Below are 27,757 nucleotides of genomic sequence, written 5' to 3'. Positions count from 1 at the left end.
TATGGGACTGACCAACCACTGAGGTCAAAGGTGACTGTCCCCAGTGGTCCACACCTATGTAAGTCATGATGGCAAGTGTGAGCACCAGTGAAGATAGTTCCACCTGCTTGTGTCCTGTAAGAGCCAGGCTCAGATTTCTGTCAGTGAAAACAGTTGAACTGAACCATGATCTTCACTTCAGGAAATGTGCTTTGCACGGAGAATGTTTTGTTGTCCTTGTCTTGTTCTTTTCTCTACCTGCTCACTGCTACTAACCAAGATCAGAGGTGAAAGGCCTGACTACTGCACCCTGAGCAGTACAGTATTATTGTGACTTCCACACACACACATACACACAGGGAAGAGAGGAGAACATTCCACAACGGCAAAGAGCCGGGCGGCATGAACATCCTGAGGAAACAACACTCACTTCCTGGCAAATTAAGCCAAGCCGACGGCTGCTCGGGGTGATAACCACCGCTGGCTGACCACTGAGTGGCTGAGGTAGAGCACCACCTCAGTGTCTGTCCCCGCCCAACACATCCATCCATCTGCTTCATCCAGATTAGTCACAAGTCAGTTCACCTCTAGGACAGCCAGCAGCATCAGGAGCCCCAGTGTTCCTCAGACAGGATGGGCCTCCTACTACTGCTCACTTCCTTGCTCCTGTCGCGCTGTAAGACTTCTGACCTTTTACCTTCTTCTGCAGGAACTCTGTGGATTTCTTCATTTTGGGAGATGAGTAGATTTGTCTCTAACCTGGTGCTTTCTTATCTTGTTCCAAGACTTCCATCCAGGGATCGTGGTGGATGCACAGCAATGTAAGTAGAATGTTTTCTGCAGTGTACATATATCAGTAATACATTCATCTCTACAATGAACTTAGATTTGCGTAGTGACAGTTGATTGAATATCTTCCACGGGACTGTCATTGGATGCAGGAGAGCCAGTGTTTACGGAGCATCATTATTTTACTTTTCATATGAGCAAAGTTCTTGGGCTTTGAGTTTGGAGATTTTTCAATTCGCTGTCTGTCGGCCACTAAAAGACAGAGATATATGGTCAGTAAATTGACACAGTCCTGTTTGTTATCAGAACTTTCTCACCACTGGTGTCTGATACAGTGGAAAAGTTGTGGCAGGAAGTGTCACACGCCTCCCTGTTGGTGATGGAAGGCATGAGTCAGTCCGGATCAGCTGTAATGAAGAGTGTGAGTTGGGGCCAACTTATCAGGTGCAGGCTGGAGCCTCAAACCTTCTTTTTATGGCTTTTTTTTTCCTATCTCGTCGATCATCTTTGTCCCTCAGGGGTCCTGATTGTTTCTTTAACCTGTGTTTATTTAATGAGATATGGGCTCATATTACCTCTTTGGACCTTTAACTGTTGTAACCATCTAAGTAAAGTAGTATAGATGGGAAATGCCTCTTTGGTGGATACACACAGTTTCACAGGAACAACTGTTTTAATCTGTAATAATAGACTGCATTTCATAAATAAGTTTTTTAATGTAAAACCTTTATTTGAATAGTAATCATAGCTATCAGAAATTTTGTGGAGTAAAAATAAAAAGTAGCATAAAATGTAAATACTCAAGTAAAAAAGGAAATCAAAATTGTACTTAACTCAACATGTACCCACCATGACCCACACATTGTATCAAGAGCCTGTAGCAAATCTCTGCCCTGCACGCCTGATTTCTCTCATCACCAGCCTGCCAGGTCCCCTGTGTGGCCCGTTTGTCTAACAAAGTGCTTTCCCTGCCTTTCTCCAGGTTTGTTTACTTCCTCACAACAACCCACTCTGAGTCACAACAGCAGCCTGTTGTCTCTCGTACTCGACCATATGGGTGATGTGTCGGGGAGGCTTGACGTACGTGTGCAGATGCTTTCTGTCCTCTGGTTACACTGCGGAAAACTAAACTGATGGCACTTAAATGTCACTTAAATGTGCCTTACTCTCTGGATGCACGTGATACTGAGGACCAGACTTCTTGCAGAAAAGCAAAGGTTATCCTAAAAGACAAATGTTGGTTCTTTAGTCTTGGACAGTCACTTTTATTCATGAACAAATATTTCCTGTGAATCATTCATTAGATTTCACCTCTTAGTGCTTGTGAGCCTCATTTTGGGCTCAGTTCAGGTGATTATCAAAGCGCTGTATTCATTCCAGAGACAATGAGGCTGAGAATTAAAAAAAACATCCTGAAAGAAAATGATTAATAACCATGATTAGACTGAAAATGTTTATTCAGGAGAAGAAAATGAGTGACTCATGAGGATCCAGAAATGAAAGAACAATACAAGCATTGTTTCTTGTATGAGTGTCACGTGCAGAGAGGATGCTGACAACAGTATGATGACACTCCATTGCAATGCATTAGCTTCCTGAGTGCTAAGCTTACATTCAATTTTATGGCAACTGTTGAAATTCCAGTGTTGGTCGTTTCAAATATGCCTCAGAAATTCTGCAGAAGTTCAGTCCTTGTGAATATTAACATCTGGACTCTTGATTTATTCAGAATTATAGTAATCACCTTATACATGTATGTATAAGGCAGATGTTTCAAATGTCTGACTTCACAGGGGATCCAGATGAACATAGAAATAGACTCCATAGAGATGTCAAGAAAAGGACTCCAGAACCACAGTGAAAGTTTCAGCAAATACAAAATAAACAGTGGAAAAACTTGCTTAAGTTGAAAGTGGCTGACACTAGGCAGAGAGCAAATTCTTTGACCTAGTCTTGTATCTAAGTCTAATCTTTTTTTTTGATTCACTCCCTAGCATTCACGATAAGAAACACCACCCTGTCCATTGAGCCCAGTCCTGATGTGACTCGGGGCACCAACGTGACTTTGAGATGTAAGGCCATGGTCAGCAGCTCGGGGGAAGAGGCGCTGAGGCGTGAGTACACTATATACAAGGGCAGCAACAAGGTCTACACCAAGAACACCAGCACATCGGAGGATCTGCTGTACCTGCTGCCCGATGCCAGAGTCTCCAGCACTGGGAAATATAAGTGCAAGATCAACATCATGGGCAAGGAGATGACCAGCGAGCCTAAAAAACTCACAGTAGAAGGTTAGTTGGTTTTTTTTAATGGACATGGTATTAGCTGCATGATTTGAGATGTTCAGGTGACTTTGAATGAGGATGAGGTTAATAGGCTACAATTGGAAGTAATTTTTATTTCAAAAGTACTAGAACAGTCTTTAAAATGCGTTACACATTTTTGATAAGATCTGGGGGTTTTTAGCGAAATTACTGTAATTAATAGCATACAGTCATGATTCTAAATCTCACATCTGCATGATCCAGAAATTATTTTAAATTTTATATGACTGGAATGACGTTGGGTGCAACAGCAAGATGGAGAACTTCTTTAACGTGATAATTGTTTCAGTGCCATCTTCTGCCAACTTAGTTTTTTTCCAGCTGTATCAGAATAAATTTGAGCATGTCTTAAATATTGGGTTTCCAGGCCTGTCAAAACCAGTTCTCCGATTTAACAAGGAGGTGGTCAATGAAGAGGAGGAGGTAATCGCCACGTGTACAGCGCCCGGCGAGACAGGCTCCATTTTCTTCCGGTTCTACCAGGACTCCAAAGAAATCCGGGAGGGTGAGGGCAGCTCCAACCAGTTTGAAGCCAAGTTTACCTTCAGCAAAGTTGGCATCCAAAAAATTCATTGTGCCTATGCTGTGATCATAATGCCAGACTCCTTCAAGTCTAAAGAAAGCAACCATGTCGATGTTTCAGTCAAAGGCAAGTAGTGTTTTAAAATAATAATACTACTACTATTTCTACTTTTCAAAGAATTGGACCAATCTCAGGGCTTTTCCTTCACTGATTTTGTCTCCTTAGAGCTTTTCACCACACCAGTTTTAGAGATTTTCCCTCAGTCCAATATCTATGAAGGAGACCATCTCAACATCTTGTGCACCACCAGAAACCGTCTGGACAGCTCTGAAGAAGTCCACCTCTATCTGAGCCATGGGACCAAGCTTCTTAGCAGTGGCGAAACCAAAGTCAACCACAGCGTGGTCGCACTGGCAAAGGACCCCGGAGAATTTGAGTGCAGACAAGAGATTAAAAAAGTATTCAAAGTCATCACAAAGACAATTTCAGTGACTGGTGAGTGAACAGAGGAAAGATGGCCTGCGTGTTCACTTGTTTGTGGAATGTTTATGGTTTTCATCTTAAAAATGTTGACGATTTTAGGCGTTAACTCTATTCTTATAGGGAGACCACATCTATGGAGCAAAATATAGTAAAAGTCAAAAACATAACTCCTATAAATAGCCTAATATTGTTGGTTCAATAATGAAAATTAAGTGTAAAAAGAATTCAGTTGCTTAAAAAAAAAAAAGAAAAAGCTTTTGCTTTTCTTTTTTTAATATAATTCACATATTTATCTCTCAGTGGCTCATTTCATACAAAGCTAGCTGACTTGTTTTCAAGCACTGGCTTGCCAGTTAAATGCTTTAGCTCCTGCTTCAAGAGTGTGTACTGTGGTGCTGCAGCAGTATACAGTACAGAGTATGAGCTGATTAACATAATGAAGCTAACTAGCCACATAGTCCTCTTGATTGCTCCACACACACACACACACATACATTCCATTTGAGTTATTTCATTAACAAATATTATTTATTCAATTTGAATTTATTATTATGACAATCTTCAATCAGCATTTACACTATTAAGTGATATTGGTGCAGATGATGACTTGTCGTCTTTATGTTTTTTTTTTTGTTTTTTTTTTAAAATCTATCCACAGAGCTATTCTCAGCACCTACTCTCACCATCTCTCCTGCTGAAATCTTTCAAAGGGAAAATATGAAACTAACCTGCAAAAGTGGAAGCTATGCCTCTGAAAGACTTAATAGGGAAGAGCTGACTTACACTCTTGAGCCGCCCAACAGCCCACTGAGCCCCATCGGCCCTGGAGTATTTTCTGGCAGGGCTCTGCTGAATGATTTCAACTATACCTGTGTAGCTCGAGCCAAGGGCATCGTGAAACACAGTGACACCCTGACTGTACGCCCTAAAGGTGAGCCCTCTTTCAGATGTAAATGTTAATACACAGATTAAGAGCGGACTTACTAGGTACCTCATTACATAACTATGTCATACATTTTACATGTCGGCCTCATGTCTGAATACACCTGTGTCTTCACATAAAAGTCACAATGGCAATCTTTCTTGGGCAGATTAACATAAAGGCTTCAACATTTTGGGAAATATGCCATGTTGCTAAAAGATTGATGAGAAGCTTGATGCCATTCTCATGTGTGCCGGCTAAATATTAAACTAGAACCAGGGCGTGGCTAGATTAGCTTAGCATAAAGTCTCGTAACAGCTGGCTTGGTACTCTCCAAAGTTTTTTTAAAAAACTAAGTGAGTTACAAGAACCACTAAGATTTATTCATAATTATATCTCATTTTTTATTCCATAAAAAATGACAAATCACAGTTTTAAAGAGGATTAGGCTAATGCTAATGCTAATGCTAAAATAAGCTTGCCTGCTCCACATTCAGCACGCAGGTACCAGAGCAGGATTGATCTTTTAAGCAGAGAAATATTTTTCCCAGAGTAAGAAATATACACAAGAAGGAACAAATCTATGTCTTGTTCACGTAATAGTGAGCAATTTTAAGGGTTAGCATTAAATTATCATCTCTTATGCACAGAATGAATAAAATCACTAATAAAATCAATAAACCATGAAACATGCAAAAGAGATGGTCATAAATTGCTGAGATTTCTGAGACTCTTCTCATGTCAGATCAGTCTATAAAACAGAAAAAAACCGTCTTGCAACCACATCATTGTTAAGACCGTCTCTTTTTTTCCGTTTTTATTAATCCCATGGATGTATGACGAAATATCCAAGAAGATTAAAAATAACATGTGACTAAATGGTAATTAAATCCCAAAATAAAGCAGCTACGTTGAAAGCTTATGTTGCTCCGCACAAACTGGATGTGTAAGTAGGCAACTGTTGGCAAAGGTTACTATAACAAAATCATTTTTTTGTGTACTTTTAAGTTTTTTGAGTTTTGAGTTCATAGATTTTTAAAAATCTATAATTTTACTCTTACTTGTTTATTTTTATCTCAAGCATTGTACTTTGTTGTACTTGTACAAAGTCACATTTCTACAGAGTAAACATGTGAGACTGAGCACGAATGAGTATGAGCACTGCAGCAGAGAAGAAGCTGTTGACAGAGCTCCAGGCCTAGCAGTTTATTAACAATACAGAAAATGCACAGCAATGCAAGAAAATTAAGGATGGGGACACTGGTGACCACGTGGCAATTATGACCCAAATCAAACACACACACTATGTGTGTGCATGACAGATAGGTGCATGCTGGGTCTGGATAAATGTTAAATGCTCACAGTGGATCCTTGAGCTGTAACTTCTACTTTAACTTCAGAGCTTCTTCTGGCAGACTGGACTGGTTATATTTTATTATTATTTATTATTATCATTATTATTATCCATAAACAGAGAAACTGGTTATATATTTTTAGTATTATTATTATTTATACTTACAAACAGAGAGGCTGAGTGGATTTATTATATTTTGTATTGAGAATTACCAAGCAGAGAAGTTGAACCTAGGGCAGAGGGTGGAGACTACATGAAGTGCACTGCTCACAGAATGACGGTCAGACCGGTGAGAACAACAACAAACTCAATGTTGTAACTTACTGTACTAGTTGGTAGGAAGTGGCAGCCAGTTTGATTTATGTAGCTTAAGGATCCCATACTATATAAAGGTAGATGATGCCTGTTTTTATTATAAAGCGGGTCTAGGTTCTATATTAATAATGTAAAAGTATCAAAGCACTCAGTCCACAGAGAAATGCACACAGCCTGTATTCAGAAACTGAGCCTTAAAACCAGCCGTCAGGACTTCTGTAACTTTGTGATGTCACAACAAAACAGTCACTTATCTCAGCTATGCCCCAAGCCCCGCCCACCTGGACCCACCATCCAACCTTGCAGGATTTGGTTTCTGAGTGTTTACCTGAAATCTGCTGTATTTGTAAATGATCACTCAAAAAACAGACCTGTTGTTGCTGGAGCTCGGGAGAGAAGCCTGAGAGAGGAGATGTAAAATTACACTGAGATGGTTTTTGGTGCTTAAAACTACAAATATCTTCTTATGGAAATCAAAACACCAGATAAGTGTAAAATATGGGAACTTTAATACAGCTTGACAGTGCTGATCATGGACCCCCATTCTTTTTATTTATTGTTGGTCATTTTTGTTTAATTATCTGAGTTTTGTCCTTTTTCCAGTTAATTCCAGTAAGAATGTAGAGAAGTGCTTGTATAATTGTGATACTCAGTTGTATGCACAGGCTGCAAAGTGTCTGTCTATAGAGATGGAATATTGTTGGTTTGAAGATAAGGTCTTCGCTTGATGTAATGTCATATTTATATTCTAACCATTTAACTTAATAGTTGTATTATATGACATTATTATCACCGTATAACCTTTTATTTTTAAACCTTCCCCTTTTTAAAATTGTAAAGCGGTAAACAGAAAACAATATTTTTCCTTTACATCACTATACTTTTCAACTCACCACTGTTCTCCAAGTATTGTGTAAGCATTGTGTCTCTTTTCTTTTCTATCTGTAATGGTATCTGAATAAAGTAGTGCGTGGGCATACTGTAAAATATACTTAAAATATACCTCAACAAAAGCATGAGTTTAGCAAGGTCGTATCCTCCATGTCTGAACAGAGCTTTTGTTTTTGAGTGATATGATTTGTCCACAGGGGCTCAATGTGTTTTCTCTTTCTGTTTCTTCTCTTTAGTTTCTGTGTCCATTCCAAAGATCTCAGTGTATGGCAAAGCGATCCTAGGACAACCCATCCACATCCACTGTCACTCAGAAACTGGCAGCTTGCCGATCAACTACACCTTGATAAAGGGTTACGAAGTGCTGAACATAACCACTGTCAAGGATCCCAATCAGAAAGCTCTCTTCAAAGTCACCATCGTCAAGCCAGAGGAGTTAAACAAGTTCATGTGTGAGGCTGAGAATAATCACAAGAAAGGCGAGCTCAGTGGAAGACTCAACGCTGCGGTTGTAGGTAAATATTCAGACAAATATGTTTAAATGTTTTATATGGTTCAATAAATCCTCATCAATCAATAGATTACCACATGTAAAAAGTCTTGATGAGCCATGGCAGAGCCATATCAGCTTTATAAAAGGGTGTGAGCCACTACAGACACCTAAAAAAGAAAATCTCATCTTAAGGTCTGGTTTTTAGTTGTTATAGAGCTGTTAATGATCAAATTGACTTTTTTCTGATCACCTGAACAAACCTCTCCCCCATTTTGGCTTAAAAGTTGAATTCATTAAAATCCAAGTTCATTCCTGACCTTTATACACAATATTTTATTGTGTAATTTAATTCATCCAAAACACTTTCCCGAAATTCTACAGAAATCATAAATGTGGTGAGGGTGTCTGATTAGGTTATGTTTTAAGGACACCATAAAAAACAGTGTGGAGTGATCTTATCTCTCCTCCGTGTTTTCCTCTTAGAGCCTTTGAGCGACCTGACTCTGACCATCATCCCCAACCCATCAAAAGTCTCTGAGGGAGAGGATCTCTACCTGATTTGTGGTACTAAAGGCACCCCACCAGTCACCTTTAAGTTGTACCGCGTTGGCACCAAAGCACCGCTGTTCACCAACACCTCTCAACAGAATAACACAAACTTCCGGGTCCCCAATTTGTCCAAAGAGCACAGTGGCAAATACTACTGCGAAGCCATCAACCCCGCCAACAACCTCGTCGTCAGTGAGAAGATCGCCATAGAGGGTAAGACTGATGAGTATTTATGCTCAGTAGAAACCCCGCCTGCTCCAGACCCGTTGTTCTGTGATTGATCCTGACCTCAAGTATGCAAAAGACTTTTCCCTGCGCAGCCAGTACATCAGCTGCCCAGATCTTAGCTACATTTAGCTAACAACAAGCACAAGCTGTGTTTATCAGTGTGATCTCAAAACTTTTCTCCTTTTTCTTTGGCTACGATCAAAAAGGTCAAGTAATATCCTTTATTAACCATTTCTCCTTTACCTTGATGGAAAACATCATGAAGTCAAGGAAGGATGTGAAGGAGAATTGAGAAGGACTTAGGCAGTGCAGAGACTACCTGACTGCATTACCCTAAGCTTTTTCTTTTCTTTTTTTTTAACCAACTTTATTTATAACACATGCACGATAAATACTCCTTTTGTAACCACAAACACAAAACAAAAAGAAACTGAAATGTTGAAATAAGACAACATGAAATAAATATTCAAGTAGAGGAAGTTGAGCTGTTATAATAATAATTCAATAAAAATAAGCGAGTAGGAATCAGACTGAATTATATTCAGACATAAGTAGGCTATAAAGAGTTTTGACTTTTTTATACATTTGTGAAGTAGAGAAAATGTATTTTTAGTGCAGTGAAATGACATTTATCTATAGATTGTTATGATGATGATAAAGATGATATGCTTGTTCTTCATGTTGACTGCTAAGTGGATTTGAAAGCAAAGAAATCTATGTCTATGGATTTCCATAAGTTTTGGATCGTGTCATTTATGTTTGTCTGCCGTTGTAAAACTACAATTCTATATCATTTTAAATATCGGTGCTTCAAGGAATTGTGGGACGGCATTTTCTCCTTGCCTTTCATAAAGGAAAGTACAGTGTTTCCTTTGCAAAAGGAGATAAGATAGGAAGCACTGAAGCTCCTTTCCTTCTCATTCTTTATCATGGCTGCTGCTTAGATACTTCCAGGTCACTTCACTCAGTGAGGAACCTTCCTAAGCAAAAAAGACTTTTTGACCGCAGCCTTTGTGTCTTTTCACAAATCACAGCCCTACAGCCTTGGGATAGAAGCTAAAATATTTTCAACTCATATGGACACATCTTTGCCTCAGTCCGTCTGCCATCTTCTATTGAGTTTATATGCACTGTGCTGCTTCTAGATTTTGCTTTACAACCAGTCTGAACAAAGTTGGCACTCCACTGTTTGTCCTTAAAAATTTAAAGATTACAATAAGGACAAGGAGTATTCAAGTTATCTGGGGTTGCATTTCGGTAAAGTCAAGGGACTTGCGAAATAGATAGATAGATAGATAGATAGATAGATAGATAGATAGATAGATTGATTGATTGATTGATTGATTGATTGATTGATTGATTGATTGATTGATTGATTGATTGATAGATACTTTATTTATCCCCTAGGGGAAATTCATGAATTTTATATTTTGATAATTTAAAATATAAATTAAAACCAGAATTACTGGCTCATGGTTGTATGCCTCCACCACTCAGACTATTTTCAGGTTACATCCCTATCCAGAGTCATCAGCCGCCAAAATCTAATCAGTTCATCCTTGAGTCCAAGTGAACATTTATACCAAATCTGAAGAAGTTCCTTAGAGGCATTACAGAGATATTGCGTTCACAAGGACAAAACCGTGTTTTGTGAGGTTACACAACAATATGCCTCCAGCTCTGGCTGTCAGCGGCGTGGAGGCATAATAAGATAAACAAGAGTCTACAGCCACACTAACGGCTCTGTGAGGCTCCTGTAAGCTAAATGCTAACTTGAGCGTGCTAACATGCACACAACGAAAATGCTAACCTGCTTAACAGGCATAATGTGTAGCATGTTCACCATCGTAGTTTAGTGTGTTAGCATTTAAGATTTGCTAATTAGCATTAAACACAAAGTACATCTGAGGCTGATGAGAATGTCATTATTATTAAATGAATCAAAAGGTTGGACAAATAAAAAACTGGGTGACTGGATGACGGCACTGGATTAAAAGTTAAGGGTTCATACTGCTCTAGCAAGGTTAAAAATTCAGGTTTCTAACAAATACGCAGCAAAAAAGAAAGTTGTTGCTTGTATGCTATTTTGACCTCTTTTTTCTATATTTTTAGTCTTTTTTTAGGTCTGCTTCTCTGCCTCTCTGTTTTGAACAACCTCTGTCATCATGTCCCATTTTATTCTTTTCTTGTTTCCCGTTGTGTTTCTGTTGTGTCGCTGACTTTCCCTCTCTTCTTTGTCTCTGTGTTTCTGCCTCTACAGTACACCTGGCGTTGTGGAAGAAAGCAGTGATCGGGGGGGTTTGTCTACTAGTGGTGTCGGTGCTGGCGGTGGTGTGTGTGCTGTACTTCAAATCCAAGAGAGGTAGAGAGACCTATAGTCCTCCAGCAACTCAGGCCTCTTATGTCTAAATATGTATGAAAACCTTCTTCTGCCTACATCTTCCTGCTCCTCTCATCTCTCCTCTCTAATTGTAGGTAAAAGAGAAGGAGCCGCTGAATTGTCAGTGTGAGTTGGCTCGATTACTTGCTTCCTCTGAATGTGACAGAAGTACTGCAGAAGTTAGTGACAGTGTAGATCTACTTTTATTAGCTGGCTTGGATGGCTGGTGGTCTATGATAGCGTTATATCTCTGTTATTTATGGCCTTTAAAGAATCATCCTGATCATTTTGCATGTTTGCACTGTAAAAAGCACAGAGATTTCATATTACTACAACCTTTTTTTAGAAGTTTTTAGACTGAATTCTCACCTTCCAGGCAGTAACTACTTGAATATTAGCATGATATTAAGATCAGCTTTTGTAAACTTGAAACTTGCTTGAGATAGGAGAAGACTCATAGTTTGTGGTTTGTTAATGACACTGACAATTTGAGAACAGGCTGTTGAAACATCTCATTCAAAAACTAGTTGCCTGGCAACCTCACAGTGATGAAAAGACTCCAGGTCGCGGCCAAAAATAGTCACCTCTGTAATCTGTAAAACAGACATTTTATACTTTAGCCTGTGTACAGATTAAACAAATGACACATAACATGTCACAACAGGTGGTGGTAGGTTAATTTTGTTACCTTTGGACAGACCCAGGCTAGCTGGTCACCCCTGTTTCCAATCTAGGCTAAGCTAAAATAACCCTCTCCTGACACCTAGCTTCATTTTTGTGAGAGTAATATTGATCTCCTCATGTAACATTCAGCTAGAAAGCAAATAAGCGTATTTCCCAAAATGTCAAACTATTCCTTAAGATTAGAAAGTAACACGGTAGTAATTTGTGTCATTCGCATTAATCTCCCACAAGATGAATTGTCCTTGTGTCTGGGCAAACCAGGGTGAGACAGAAAACTCCCAGAATTCCTCTTAAAACAAATTGCGTTGGTTGCCATTTCCCTGAAGAGATGTCTCTGGACACCTCCAGCAGACAAAGGGGAACACCAGTGTAGAAATTGCAGGAAAATAGTGACGGATAATATCTTTCGTTTGCTGCATGAATGTGTGCATCTTTTTATTAACATATCAAAAGACATAAAAACATGGAATTGCCCCCAAACCACAAAAAAAGTAGAGTACTTCACCTGGAACGGCCTTCTTTCTTAAAGTGACCGTGTCACCCTATTGACGGACCAAACACCAGGGAGAACGCAGAATAACCTTATGCAGAGAACATACAGCACAACAAACTACTAATTATGGTAAATTATATACATAGAGTCCGCTACAACAGAACACTTTAATCCCAAGAGGGGATTCAGTAGATAGCAGATAAAAGTAAGACTGTTATCTCTTATCGCGCTACAGTGCTAGCACCCAGTAATATACTGCACATTAGTAGAGCTAAGTTAATTGTTGTAGTTATTGTTATATGCTGTACAGTAGTGTGTAGGATTGTATTTTGGTGTTAAAGTAGAGTTACTCTAACTGTACATTAAATATACAGTATGTACACACAAAGGTAGAAGTCTGTTGTGCAGTACAAAAAAAGCGTTTTTGGCAGAATAAAAGTAAAAAACAAAAGGAAAGGAAACCAAAAAAGCATAAAAATTCCCAAACTTTAAAGGTACCATGTTGAGTTTTTAACCACTTGTGGCACTATGGAGCAGTGTATTGATGATTGAATCACTTTTTTGTTTGTATGTTGTGCACATGGGGTACGTTCCCACCATGCTATTTAATTAATCTACGAGTGGTAGTATTGCGCCAAGAAAAGTAGCAGTTGGTTGCATTATGGCATTTAGTAGCGTATTACTTGACTCCACTGCTGTCCCAGCTGACCTTATTTTCACCATTTCTCAGAAAGCCATCGATGGCTCTTGTAACAGTGCCATGACACAGAGGTTTTTTAAAACAGCAACAGGTAGCTTGGTTTTACTTTTCTCTAGTGTACTACTGTCCTCGTCATTATATTAACAACCATTAGTCATTTCCCATGCCTCAACAGTCATTGCATGTTTCCTATTGTATCCACAGTATATGTTCTCTATCCCATCATCTATGTTCTAATATGCATGAAGAGGTCATGTGGTGGTGACCGGGCTCTCTTTGTTTATGTAACTGTCCACGATGCTGTAGATATCCTCTTCAAGTTTACATGCATGCACAGTGTGTGTATGTGTGACCATACTGTCTTTGTCTCTGACTTTTTTGCATGTACATTGTGTTTGTGTCTATGTATTGCAGCGGTAGGAACAGTAGGATGGATTTTTTTTAGAATACAGTTGCTGTAGAAAGTAAACTCTCCAAGGTACAAGATGCTTTAGTATCATAGTACATGGCATTGATTGTCAATTGTTGCAAACCGCTTAGAGCGCCCATTATCATCTTCTTCCAGGCGCAGCGCCACTCTATGATGGCATGGAGGGGAGAGTGACCAATGGGACACGAGATAGCGTGGCGTCGCTTCCCACTGACATCAGCAAAAGGAGCAGCTACAGTACCCCAGCCACAGTTTAGAGATGCCCTGCAGTGGGAGGGACTTGAATTCAATAATTTAAAAAAAAAACTTTCAAGAGCAAAGAAAAAGAAGTTCTAAGAAAAGACTTTGAAGACAAAAATGTAAAGAAAACAGTGTACAGCCCAGTGTTGAAGGATTTGGTGATGAGTTTTCTCAGTGAAAAGGAGGGGCACTTTTATGATGAGATATAAACCAGGACCCGCTGCTCCCTCTCCCCTCCTCCTGCAATCTAGATGGCCTTTGATTTTACAATTAACATTACTGTCTTTGTCACCTGTGTCTGTGATTGCATGCCATTTTTTGTTGCAACTGCTCTATTTGTCTAATGTGCATGTATAAAGAAGCTTGGTGACAGATTAATTTGTATACATTTTATCACCATCACAGGAAATGTGTGTATATATTTTTGGTTGATCCCTTGACTGACTGGAAGAGACGCTTGTAGAATAAAGATGTTGGTTTTATTTAGAAGTGTGTCACTACCATTCATTTTGCTACAGCTTCTGCATGCTATTCTAAATTCATATGTAGTAAAAACTATTCTAATGCAAAAACATGCTAAGTCCAAGAACGTGTTTGATATTATCATGCATTAAATGTTCTATTTTGTTTTGAATGGTGCAACCAACCCTCACTGCAGGTTCAAGACAAGAATACCAACATAATATGAAGTTGATTCATTTCCTTAAAAAGGAATGCACAACAGAGACTTGCTTGAAAACCTGAAACAATGGAGTCTGCAAGAAACTTCCTCTGTTGGCACAGAGCAGGCTGAGGGGGTCAGTGATAAAACTGGTGGTGTTGGGGAGGGTGGAGCTTATTTTGTTTCAGGCCAAACAAGTTTGAATGCATGCAGCAGGTGGAGGAAATTAATCATATGAGCGTTAGTTGAGATGTGTGTAAGATTACATTACCAACTGGGAAGTTGTTTTTGCCAGAACTTATTGTGTAGCCGTTGCTGAATTAACAACCTATTGTGCACAAGGCAGTGGAAGATTTCTGTGTGTACCAGATGAAGACTTGAAAATGTGTTCCTTTGTTACTGGTTTTATAACAAAGCCTGGAAGCCTAGAGATATCACACAAAAAGTGTCTCTCATCTTTCCTTTGCTTTTACAACAGAATATAGTCTTGATATCTGACCTTTGTTCATGTAAAAATAGTTCAAGATTTTGGGAAAAAAGCTTACTCACTCTCTTGCTGAGAGTTAGATGCGAATATTGATACCACTCTCGAGTCAAACTGTTTAGCATGAAATTGTTAGCTTAGTTTAGCTTAGCATAAAGACCAGAAGGGGAAAACTGTTAGCCTAACTCTGTCCAAAAGTAGCAAGTCTGTCATTTTTTCAGTTCAGTTTCTGTATTAATTTAACAAACAAGTTATAACATGGTATTTGGCACAATTTAGAGGTGCTGGTTGGTAGACAGAGCTAGGCTAGCTTTCCCCTGTACCAGTCTGTATGCTAGGCTAAGCTAACCAGTGGCTAGTTGTATAGCTTCATATTTAGCAGACAGATTTAAGACTGGTATTGTTCCTCTCATCTGATCCTCAGCAAGGATGCAAATAAGTATATTTGCCAAAAAGTGAAACAATTTCTTAAAGAATTATCCAAACATGTAAATGTAAAGTGATATTAATACCTGTAGCTCTATAATTGTCATTATTTTATTGTTAATTACTTAAATTAAAGGAGCTATTTGTTATGCTGTTGCTACATAGCCAACGTTAGTGTTAACAGCTGTTTACCAGTCGTGACAAGAGCTTTAGCTATGATTGCATTTATAAGCATGAGGTTATAATGCAGACTCTAGCATACTCCCTCAGGACAGACTGGACTCTATGGGGACTTAGTGTGGTTAGACAATCCGGCCGGACCAGGGCTAGCTGGTTAGCATGCTAATTTCTGTAGAAGAAAAGAAGTGATAGAAATAGAAGCAAAACAAGAGTTAACATTGAAGTTGCTTTCCACCGGTGGAGACAACTCTTGGCAAGTAAAGGAATGAAGCTTGATGCTGAACTTGCAACGTTTCTTCTAGACTGGTGAGTAAACAGCTGTTAATGCTAATGCTAGCTGTGTAACAACAGCCAAACTTACAAATAGCTCCTTTGAGGTATATATGTCTTTATTCTGATCTGTATCGGTGCAGATTTTTTTAGACCTTAATTCAAGTCTTGCTTTGGTCTTATGACCTGATGTCTGTCTTTCTGTGTCTTACAGTGAGGGGGGTCCGAGCTGCAGTCAGTGTGTGGAGTGAGCGACCACCTGAAGCAGGTGAGCAGTGCTTGTGATACAGTTTCACTGAAAATGTCTTACAGTCCCTTGTAAGTGTATTTGACATGGCTAACATTTATAAATCGGTACCTGCGAGATGATTTTGGTTTTAATGTATCTTCTCTGCTTTGCTACAAAAATAATTAAAAAAAATAAAATAAAGTTGTTGTATAAATGTTAAATACCACTGGGTCTATTCTCATAAAAATATGAAGCTATTTCTTTTTGTGTGAACTTATCACATGAAGTCATGGTGACTTGATCATTTGTCATTGTGATCAACAGGAATTCATGATACATCCTGCAGTAATTGCATGCATTTGTTAAATCATCCTGAGTCATATAGCACTCCTTATGTATGATTTTGAAGAGGGGAAGGGGAGGGATAAAAAGTGTTTTATGATTATTATAAGATAAAACAATTTAATTAAAGAACATCTTTAGGCTTCTCTCAGTAGTAACATAGTCCAGCTTAAAGTGTAAGAAGTTCCCAAAGTGGTAAAGTACCTTAAAGCACAGCTAAAATTAAAACCTTTTAAAAATCTTGGATAAAGAAAGTACAGAAAAGAAAAACAGTATTTTCACAAAACAATCCCAACTTAAGGTTCAACAAACAGCTCTTATCAGCACTTTAAAATGTCCTGCTCAACAGTGAATAGTTTATTCGCTTGTCATCGAGATTGCTCTGTTGGCATACAAGCTCAGCAACTGTATTTATATCATCCATAGCACTTTTAGGACTTCTCATCCATGTTGTTTTAAAAGTTAAGTGTAAAGGTTCATTCTTGATCATGAAAATTGGAGTTTGACAAAACAATCTGTAGCACATATGGTTGAAAGCTCCAGAAAAGGCAAGCAAGTGGACCCTGAGATGGGATTGTTTTTCTCTGACCTATATTTCCAAAGAACTTAATATGAAGTCATGCAGCGGGTTTAGTGTGTTTCACAAGGAATTTTGATCATGTACTCGATGCAGCCAATGACGAGGTGAGCAGTGTGGTGTCCAGCGAGCCTGATGTGGAGTACACAGAGGTGGTGCATCCCCAGCCAGCAGATGCTGTCAGAGGTGAACAATTTACACTCAGACACACAAACAAAATGTGTTGACTATCTTTTTTCTGCCTATTCAGTTTCACACGCTCCAAACCCAATGATGACTTTTTTTCCCTCTATTTTTCAACCATTCTGCTTATTCTCTCCCTCTATTTCAAACCACCACACTAAAACCATTTATCTCTGCGTTGTCCACATTCCTATATAGTTGATAAGACAGTCCAGCACTTCCTGGGAGGGGCCTAATTACCCATAATTAATACATCTCCACGTTGTTGTAACTGTAGGGATAACTGCTGGGATTTCCAAATCCACTGTAGATCTTATAAACAGGAAGGGTTGAACTAACTGCCAGGCTGGTACTGGCCCCCTCTTCTTTATCGTCGTGTGCTCAAGGTCCCAACCGGCCAGCGATCATAGTTACAGAATGTGACACAAACCGCCTATTTTTAGGTTTTTCTTCATGACACATCAAAAACAGACAGTATCTACTAAATTTTGCCTTTTGATGTTCAAGCAGGCTAATGTGTTGCTTTTTACGTTAACAGTCCCACTGAGAAAAGGCACAGACACAGTGTACAGCGAGCTCAAAAACCCTCCACATGGTGAGTTTAATATTAAAGCTGCACCGGTGAATATTTTTATATTAACAATGGATTGAAAGACTACATGTAAACTACATTTCAAAAGAGATTGTTCGTAATGACAAGGCAAGGCCAGTTCATTTATATAGCACCATTCAGACACAAGGCAATTGTGCAGTTGTGCAAAAGTGCTTTACAGAGGCATTGAAACACATTAATAATACAACATAGAGATGACATTAAAATAGAATTTAAAATTTTAAAAAATGGCATAAAGTCATATAAATACGTCATATCAAGATTGCAGAAAATCAGGTAAGAAACCTAGGATACCATTTTAAAAAAGTGCTACAATGATAAAAGATAAATGCAAACATGGTTTAAAGATAAAAAAGATGTTACTATGTAATATATTGGTAAGCTGCAGCAAATAGTGATCTTTTGAGCCCTGGTTTACATGATTCAACAGTTTCGACAGATCTCAGGGAAAACAAAAAAAAAGCCTGAAGTGAATTATCACCCAACTTTGCTCTTCCCTTTAGCTCTGCAAACATCTTAGCATCTTTCAGCTCATTGTTTCTAGCCACATCAGGCAGCTGTTTACCACTGATAACCTTACCGTACACTACCTGTCCACATAATGGAGCATTTAGCAGCTGGTCAGGTATTTTCCATAATTGTAGGGTGCAACCAAAACAAACTTTAAAGGAGAGTGAAAATTCGATTTTTTTAGGTGGTCAGCAACAATGTCGCTCTGTGTCTGTTGCATGAGTAGGGAACTGTTTGCCAACATGTCAACTCCATAAGATGATAATATATCACTGCTGTGTTTTCAGCTCGCTGCACTGCCCCCAAGTTGCAAAAAGTTTAGTTAATGCAGCTTTAAATACTTTCACTGCAACCTGATCGTATAGAGACACTTCTTGATCTAATCAAATATCATTGCCAAGATGAGTTGGAAATGTAACATGTATTACAAATGGAAAGACAGTTTACCCAGGCCAGCTACAGAACAGTGACCATATCCTGTTACTGCAGCAAAGAACTTCCTGTTATTAGAACAGCAGCCAGACGCTGGACATGTCTAACAAGCAGTACATCAGAGTCCTAAAGTTTCCTGTTCAACAGTGAGAAAAGAATCCTGGGTTCAAGAGTGAGAGGGAATATTGATGATAAATGACAGGGACTGAACTTATTGTCTGAAGCCATGTAGTCTATGGCTGAAACACAGGCCAATGAATATAATATATAATGAATAACTCTTAGGTCAGCCAGTGAGTCATCGTAGTACAAACCCAGCCAACACACATGTAATTTGTGATGCTTTTTCCTTCAGGTGCTGCTGGTCATCATGACTATGTGAGTAATTAACTGCATAATCACACTCATGTTCTTCCTGCTCTTTACTATTATTATCATTATACTTCTGTGCCGTTTTGGCTTGGCTGTATCTTGAAAACTGTTTACTGTACATATATCATTCATACACTCTATATATATATACAGTATATGTAAAATATACTGTATATAAAAAAAACTCATGCATATACAGTATATGTAAAATATACTGTATATGCATGATTATATACAGTTTTCTGCATTTTCATCATAAGTTGGCATATTTAATTTGATCCCCCAACAAGGTTTTGATTTGCATCCTCTCATACAGTTTAATGCAACCAAAACAATTCATGTCAAAATGTGCTCAATTTTTTTGTTGATGTTGCTGTGACTTTTTCTCATGACTAACTCTTTGAATAATTAAATGACATCTATTGTATTTTATATGACAGCCATTGTACATAGCACAAACAGTGCATCATTACGAGTTATATATTGCATTTAGGTCTATGGAGGCCCATTCGGTTGTGACTGCACCTGTATAAAGTTCAAACCTTCAGTTCCGTATAATGACATTTATAGGTCATACAGTATAATGTATTACAGTGCATGAAGGCTCATTCAGTTCCATTGTATTAATAACTTAGCACCTGTATATACGACAAACACCATTGAAATCACAAAAATTTTTAATTTAGTGCACACTGAGAAACTGTGAATCTCATTATCTCTCAAAGCTCATTATAATGGCATGTACATTTATTAGTATACTGTGATGCATTAAAGCCTAATGTTGAAGTCTTTTAAAGCATCTGTTCACTACCATTACAACTACAACTTGGCCAGTACACTTAGATTAGTGTGTTTTCTTATTCCTATAGTCATGAAAAATGCTACATATCAATGCATCAATGCTACAGGAATTGATTCTCTAGTTAAATCTTTACACTTTACATAGTAACAACTTTCATTTGTAATTTGACCTCTGTGTCATATTTAAAGGGAAAAGTACATAATGTAAGAAGCCTTTTAACCAGACTGATTTTTTGTGTTGATTGAAGTTGATATCAAACAGTCATAAACTTTTACTTCCTATAGTAATAGGACAATAACAATCATAATTTTATAATTTTATACAATAATGTCATGTATGTTTTTTGTATTCTGAATTACTAAAACTATCCTCATGTCCCTGCACTGGTTGTCTCCTGGTCACACTCAACTTCTGTGTTCCAATAATACAGAGCAAAAGGAAACTGCCGTCAAAGTTTCCGGACAAGAACAAAGGCATTTGGGCCAGGGCTTCCTTCCCTATCACCCAGTCAGATCAGCGCTGTGGCCCAGTCAAATTACCTCCAAGCCCATCTCAGTCAGCATACTGTCCCCCAGCAGGCCTTAATCACCACCCCTCCCAACTGCACTGTTTGTCCCTACATGGTGTTCCAGGCAGCTAAAGAGAGGAGTTTGAAAAAAAAAAAAAAAAAAAGCTAAGGATGTGACATCATGATCTAAACATGGTTGATTCTTTCACCAGCCTTGATGACAGATTATGGAGGAGGGTTTGACAGTAGCCTTATTATGGTTTGTCTGCTCCTCAAGAAACGGATGTTCAGACAATTTGCAATTTGTGTTATAGGAAAACAGAGCATTCTCCACAAGTGTGTCATTAGGTATTGCACCACTATATACACTGTTGCTCATAAAGTTGGAATAAAATATTTTTTACATCTTTTGATGAAATGATTGTGACAATGTGATTTATTCTTGACAGATAAAGTGTATATCATCTCAAAACTTTAGTAGTCAATCTCTTCCAAAGTGATTACTGATGCATTTAAATAGGAATAAACAGAGGATTGTGTCTGAAAACAAAGTTATTCCAACTTTATGGGCAACAGTGTATATAGTAATGTGGATTATAACTTAGTAGATGGATGACACCACAACTTAAAATCAGATTTCAACTGATGCAGGGGCAATTGTGTTGGTTACATATTACCAATAATACACATGAATTCCCCCTAGGGGATAAATAAAGTATCTATCTATCTATCTATCTATCTATCTATCTATCTATCTATCTATCTATCTATCTATCTATCTATCTATCTGTCTATTTATCTATCTATCTATCGATCACCAATCAGAAAATAAGGCTCTTGTTACATTTTAAGCCTTATTCTTATCTTATTTATTCACTTATTTATGTTTAAATATCGTCCTAGTACTTAGTAACAGCACTGGTGTGTGCTTTAGTGTTAACTGCTTTGTGTTGTGTGCCAGTCTTGAAGAATCATAAATGAATCAGCTGTGACAGAGTTTAATGGCTCTGCTCTCTGTGTCAGCAGGGTTCAGTAGAATACGCTGAGCTCAACGGTGAACGACCTGAGGTCAGTCACCACCTTCTAGAGGGCAACAACTATCAGGACCTGCCGGTGCCAGTGGATTAGTGATTAGCTCACCACTACCTCCCCACTGCCATCTTCTATCCACGCTTTGTCATCTCTTCCAATTCTTTGTATATCAGTTCTCAATCATTCAAATAACTGACTGCTAAGTTTGCTGTAAATATTCTTATCCTAATAAAGGCACCTCACATATCCTCACTGTGTTGTTTGCTGGTGTTTTTCTAATTCCAACTGATAACTGGTCAAACACAAATGATACGATGGTGGGTCGTCTGATAAGCAGAAATAACTCAGCTATTACTGACATCTGGAACACCTGCTTTGAATGTCAGTTCTTCACAGTAACACAAGTGCTTCTTTCTCAACTCAAGTTCAAGTGACTTTATTTTCCATTTGTGTTGGTACATATTGCAAACACACTGAAACTGTTATACAATTCTCACAGAGAACATGTGGGCCACACATTGAGTAATAACCGAACAAGTAAAACTAAATTAGTATCAGGTAAAAATACGTAAATATAAATGATACCAATGCCTGTGGAGTGTGCAGGTTCACTCAAGTGAGTGAACTAGTTTTTACAAGTTTCACCACCAGTCCCATTGTGGTCATTCTATTGCACCACACTGCATGGTCTGAATTACACTGCACCACAGGGCTGATTCTATTTCCTGAGGTTATATATACCACAGTACTATGAAATATTACAGACAGTACATATTTATGCACACCCATGCACTAATGTGTATATGTACATGTATTGAATTTCAATAAATGAAATATATGTACATATGTATATACAGCGTATGTATGTTAGAATTACATATGCAACCTGTTATGAATTGGAACAGATTCATATATATATATCATATATTTATTTTATATTATTACATTATATATATTACAGTATGTATATATATATATATATATTTATATATATATATATGTCTAGATGAAACAAACTTGTGTTTATGTATGTATGCTTAAGACGGTCAATATATGTTGATATTATATATGTAAATATAGAAGATAGACGTGTATGTTTAGAATTAATAAGAAATTAATAACAGAATCATATAAATCTAAAGAATTTTAATAAGTATGTTGTTTTGATAAACTTACATGCTACTAAAGTCATTATTTATGTAAAACTAATTTATATGCGTATGGTGAGAATGTCCAAACATCAGTGTATAATCGTATATGATCATGTGGAGGAAGGAGATGGTCTCACATAGAGACGAGGGAAAATGGTTCAAAGAGTAAATTACATTACTTCATGGCAAAATGATTCATAATCAACTCATTAGATGTTTTATCTTCCACGATGCAATATAACACACACACACACACACACACACACACACAGTTTTCATTGTGATCGGTGTCTGGTTTAGACGCACACCCCACTTTGAATCACATGGAAAGAATTACCAGCCTGTTGACAAAGGAGCTGCTCAGATATAGCTGAGCAGCTGAATCATGGTACATCCTGTACACCCAGATGTGACAGATGTTGGAGAGAAATAGTTGTTGTGTTGTTGAATCTAGTAATTGATTAAAAAAAAAAGAAAAACGTCTCTGCAATTTAACTATGATATCGAATGAAATCGAAATGAAATCGAATTAAGTGTTTTTTTATTTAACACTCACCAGTGAAGGTTAAGTGTTTCAGTTAATGTAGTGTGTGTATTCAGGCTTTCCTAGTATTTACCACTAGAGTGCACCATTGCACCAATAATATACAGTAAATGATTATTCTTTCCCCAACTTCACAGTTTTCGTGTTGTTGGCCCATGGATCCATCTTGTGGCAGAACATTTTAGTTCACTAGGATGTTGTGATACAATTACATGAACTCAACATTGAAAAGTACGCAATGAGTGTATTCATTGATGTTTTTTGAATAGCTTATTTGAATGTTATCCATTCTGTGTCATTAATCATTCATTCAAACTTTAATGATGACCCATCACATTTCTTACATTTCTTTGTCTGAAGTTTTTGTGTGGCTTTTAGATGCAGCTCATCCTTGAATAAGAGTGAAGAGTTTACATTCTTTTATTATTGGCAGTCTGTATGTCAATCATATTCAGTGCTGCTATCGCTAAGAAACTGCAGTACTTTTTATCATTTGTATGTTTTTCAGTGCAGCTGCATTGGGAGCTTGGTTTTTTAGTACTTGATATGACTTTCTTTGTCATTTAGTGTTATTATCAGTAATATTAATTTTACTGGTCAAATAAACAGACAGTCATCAAAGCCAAAAATGCACATTGGCCAGTTAGACTGATTTTATATTTCATGATAATATACTCTAACCTCTGGGTACCGACTTTCTACAGGATATGTGTTTTTTAGAACGGGTGGTCCATTAAAGTTACTCCATTCAATTTTTTTCATCAACACTAATGTGAAATGGATCACTCATAATGTCAAACCCACAGAAATGTATTGCCTGACATTACAGTTTATATCTTGTCTACAGAGCCTTTTAGCATCTTTGAACTCACTGTTTTGGTTTTCTGGCCCACAACTCTGTTCTCATCAATCTATGGCAGGCAGCGCTGATAATTCCACTTCCTTCTCAGGAAGTGCCTTTAGCATCTAAATACACAGATGTTAGGATCAGGTGCCCAAAAACATTTCTGAACTCTCTGTCTCTGCAGGATCTGTAAATCGGAAACTGTTTGCTGACAAGTTCGCGAGAACAACTTTATAAGGTGATAATATGTACTATGTCTATTGTTTTTTTCATACCTGAATATAGTGTTTAAGATCAGGCTATGTGCAAATACTACATTATTATATTGGACTTGCAGCATGGGAAGCTATAAACATTAATTTGATTACATACAGTTCATAATATAATTTTACATAATGGCCCCTCATGACAGAAAACTCTGTGGTAATGTTGCAGAAGAGTGACATGGCACCATTAGAGGAAGCCAACATTGTCGTGTCACTGTTACTTACACAAGGCCATTGAGCAAACAGCTTTGCATGAAGTGAGGAAGAACAGGCTCACAAGATATACATCACTGATCTACAAGAGAGGCTACAGGATGTCCATGGTCACGGGTAGGTCGTTCTCTAATGGCACCGCACCAGTACCCTGCACCTGTAGGACACTCTTGAAAAACATCATTTCCAAGTATGTCTAATTTGTGAAAGAACATGCACCTCTTAAACTCGCCAACACAGTGTCTATCAATAACAATCTATCAATAATAACCTTGTGTTGTTGAAAATACAAACGCGCTGTCGGAGGCCTGATACATGTGTTGGAAACGATTCAGGCTGAAGAGAAGTCAACATGTTAAAACCAACTCTTCCCACAGGTAATGACACACTGTTTAACATTTTACTGTTTGTTTCAAAGTTAGATTTAAATAACATCCTTTCACATGGCGCACATTATAAATGAAACATTCTGGTAATTTTGGCTGTGACATCAGCTCCCACATTGTTGATTATCAACTCATCACATCATATTCAGAGTTCCCAGTAATTGAATGTCCTCTCTCCAGTAGCCTCAAGGACTCCAGGGGCCTGCACTGCTAGCATTGGCATGGCAACTGCACTTTTTTATGAATAAATGTATTTAAAGGTGAACGTCTGTCTCTATCTGTCTCTGCCAGCATCCTTATTAAAATCCCATTATGCTTTAATGACCTGACTTCATCCAAATGGTCAAAACATGAGCTCCAGCACTGTGTTGATCACTGTGTGCTCATCTATCATTCTGTCCTCCTGCTCTGAATCCATCCTGTTTATTACTCAACTTCCTGGTGCAGTCATTCATATGAACAATTAGATTTGCTCGTTGCCAACTCTTCACGTCCTTCTGGTTCAGTCAAACTAAAAAACATCAAACTGATTAATATTATTATGGATTCCCCAGAGCTGTGTTCACCATTCATTGAACATCTTTAGATAAAATAAATACCTTAGCTACCTTAGCTATATATAAGAAAGAGAGAGAGAGAGAGAATAAAAGGTCTAAGACAAAGTTAGAAGACACACACACACACATGAATGATGAAATCCTGAGGCCTATTGTTGTGTGATTCATCTGCCGCCATTGCCTCATGTTGCAGCATGATGTACACAATACCTGGAATACCTGGAAGCTGAAAACATCCCAGTTCTTGCGTGACCTGTGTAGTCACCAGACATGTGAGCGTGTTGGAGATGCTCTGGATCTGTGTGTACGACAGCATGTTCCACTTCCTGCAAATATCCAGCACCTTTGTACAGCATTTAAAGAGGAGTGGGCCGAAAGGCCACAAGCCACAATCTACAACATGATGAACTCTGTACAAAGAGGATGTGTTGTACTGCATGAGGCAAATGGTGGTCACGCCAGATACTGACTTTTTTTCTAATCCACCATCCATAAGTCTGTGGGTTAAACAACATCACTGTGAAAAACAAGTATCCACTCTCATTAGTACCCCTGCAGTTTTCCAGGATTTTGTTAATGATGAGCTGTGGGCCTGAGTTTAGTGTTTGTTTGGTCTCTACCATAAACTGTATACCTACTTCTCAGGGAAGAATCTGTCTGTTTAGCTGCTAAATGCTCCGACTAACCTGTGTCTGTCTGCTGTTTGGTGTTGTGCAGGTGTGTGTACTAGCTTTTTCACCGGTAACAGCAGCTTGCTGTGACAATGAGTTGTGGGCCACAATTCAAACAGTATAAAGCTGAAATACCATAAAGCTCAATGAAGCTGAGGGGAGCTGCAGATTCGGGTGTTAATTCTCTACAGGTTTATCACTACAAGCGACTGTTTCACACATAAAAACATGAATGAGAGCTGCTTTAGGTAAAGGATCTACCTCTTCCATCCACTGTGTACACTTTGACTGTACAAGATATTAGAGACATTTATCTTCCCATCAAGACAAAGTGAAGTCCAGCTCTTTCTGATTCACTCAGCTGACCACACAGTGCGCACTGTAGGTGCGCTTGTGCGTAGGAATACGGCAGTTCAGCGGTTGAGAAAAATGTAGTACCAAAGGAAAGAACTGTTTATTCTACATGAAGCGTACATTTAAACGGATGTCTGATTGTTTCGATGGGCATCTTTTAAAAGTGTCTAAAACACGTTTTTTCCCTGCTGGTCCCGTGCACAGCAGCACATGTGCCATGTTCCCTGCTGCCTCTCCTAACTGGCACACCGCTGATCCAAATCTACTGCAGGTATTACACTGACTATGCATGACTACCTCACACAAACAACATAAAAGTTGGAGCCGGTTTCTCTACATGTCCTTGTGTTAGATTCACGCAGGTCATTAGGATGTTAGCCTTTTTATTTGATCTGTCTACCTGACTGTCCACTCAGTGCACATCTCTAATCTAGAGGCTTCTGATTTGAAAAAAGTTTTGTTAAAGGGTAAAAACACAACACTAATATTAAGAAGAACTTTAGTGAACCTGTTGCATTTGGCTTAAACGGTGAAAGGCAGAACACCTTGCTTTCCCCTCTCCATGCATCAAACCCCGCACACACACACTGCTCATGAAAAAGCTTCTTGCGGATCATTTGAATCTTTTTTGAATTTCTACCACCTCCTGTCATTATACACAGCAAACTGTTCACTGTTGACCTGCCCGATTACATAAAAGTTAAACAAATAATAAAAAAGGTGTTGAAATTTACAGAACTGCAGTCAGCAGGGACAGTGTTTGCATTTAAAAACTGCCCTTGATAAAATAAACTGATAGCCTCTCCCTTCACTTAGCTGTTTCATGCCTGAGTTGAAATGAAAGGTAGATCACACACCTTGAGAGCTGTTTTATGATTGTGCTGTATGTGCCGTAAAAAGAACATTAAAAGTTTGTGAATTTGTTTTCAAAATTCAGCAGAGCTACTTTACAAATTCTACTAATTCCATCATATCAACGACTTTGTAAAATTATGTGTTGTGATAGGAGTCTTATTTTGACAGGTGGCTATCTTTCTCTTGTGTGACAGATTGCAGGATGAAGCCACACCATGTGCAAAAGTGGCAAACTGTCAAATTGCTGCAGCCAATCGGCTCACGCTGCTCACTGCTTTGTCAACCCGAGGCGTGCTGCAAATTCATGACACGTATGATTTGTATTTAACAAGGAGAGCGAGGCCTTATGTGTTTTTGTGCTCGCTGGATAGAAAGTGAAAACTGAGACATTTAGGTGCTGAAATATACAAAGTATAAGGTTTACAAGCACTATTACTGCATAAGCACACATTAGTTCTGTTATCCTCTGTGACATATTGACTGACTCTAGTAAAGGCAAGGTAAACACCAGTCCACAG

At 38.3% G+C, this 27,757-nt stretch overlaps 1 protein-coding gene across 9 annotated transcripts; it reads left to right on the top strand.

Moving 5' to 3' along the window:
- Window positions 1-496: 496 nt before the first annotated feature.
- pecam1b (platelet and endothelial cell adhesion molecule 1b) lies at window positions 497-21,650 on the top strand. Of its 9 annotated transcripts, XM_023406894.2 has the most exons (14): window positions 497-655; window positions 765-800; window positions 2,763-3,059; window positions 3,460-3,741; window positions 3,841-4,110; window positions 4,757-5,029; window positions 7,817-8,095; window positions 8,557-8,835; window positions 11,111-11,212; window positions 16,013-16,066; window positions 17,043-17,132; window positions 17,668-17,724; window positions 19,040-19,062; window positions 21,393-21,650. In XM_023406894.2, exons 1-14 carry the CDS (start codon window positions 613-615, stop codon window positions 21,492-21,494), a joined length of 2,187 nt encoding a protein of 728 aa, XP_023262662.1. In that variant the 5' UTR covers window positions 497-612; the 3' UTR covers window positions 21,495-21,650. The 9 variants fall into 9 exon arrangements, 7 of the variants coding, with proteins under 7 accessions (XP_023262662.1, XP_023262663.1, XP_023262667.1 ...); XR_015437283.1 differs by lacking the exons at window positions 17,668-17,724; window positions 21,393-21,650 and adding an exon at window positions 11,326-11,356 and having other exon boundaries at window positions 19,040-19,063; XR_015437282.1 differs by lacking the exons at window positions 19,040-19,062; window positions 21,393-21,650 and adding an exon at window positions 11,326-11,356 and having other exon boundaries at window positions 17,668-17,685.
- Window positions 21,651-27,757: the final 6,107 nt, after the last annotated feature.

The sequence above is a fragment of the Seriola lalandi genome, unplaced genomic scaffold (genome assembly GCF_002814215.2).
Source record: "Seriola lalandi dorsalis isolate HSWRI2012SDOR001 ecotype SW California unplaced genomic scaffold, Sedor1 jcf7180002054318, whole genome shotgun sequence".
NCBI classification, from domain to species: domain Eukaryota; kingdom Metazoa; phylum Chordata; class Actinopteri; order Carangiformes; family Carangidae; genus Seriola; species Seriola lalandi.
This window is presented reverse-complemented; position numbering and strand designations above follow the sequence as displayed.

What these genes read in the sequence shown, in the direction of transcription:
- pecam1b (XM_023406894.2), top strand. Translation starts at nt 613, where the DNA reads ATGGGCCTCCTACTACTGCTCACTTCCTTGCTCCTGTCGCGCT. An exon ending in TAAAAAACTCACAGTAGAAG is followed by an intron (nt 3,060 to 3,459) that starts GTTAGTTGGTTT and finishes TTGGGTTTCCAG; the next exon opens with GCCTGTCAAAACCAGTTCTC. An exon ending in AAAGACAATTTCAGTGACTG is followed by an intron (nt 4,111 to 4,756) that starts GTGAGTGAACAG and finishes ATCTATCCACAG; the next exon opens with AGCTATTCTCAGCACCTACT.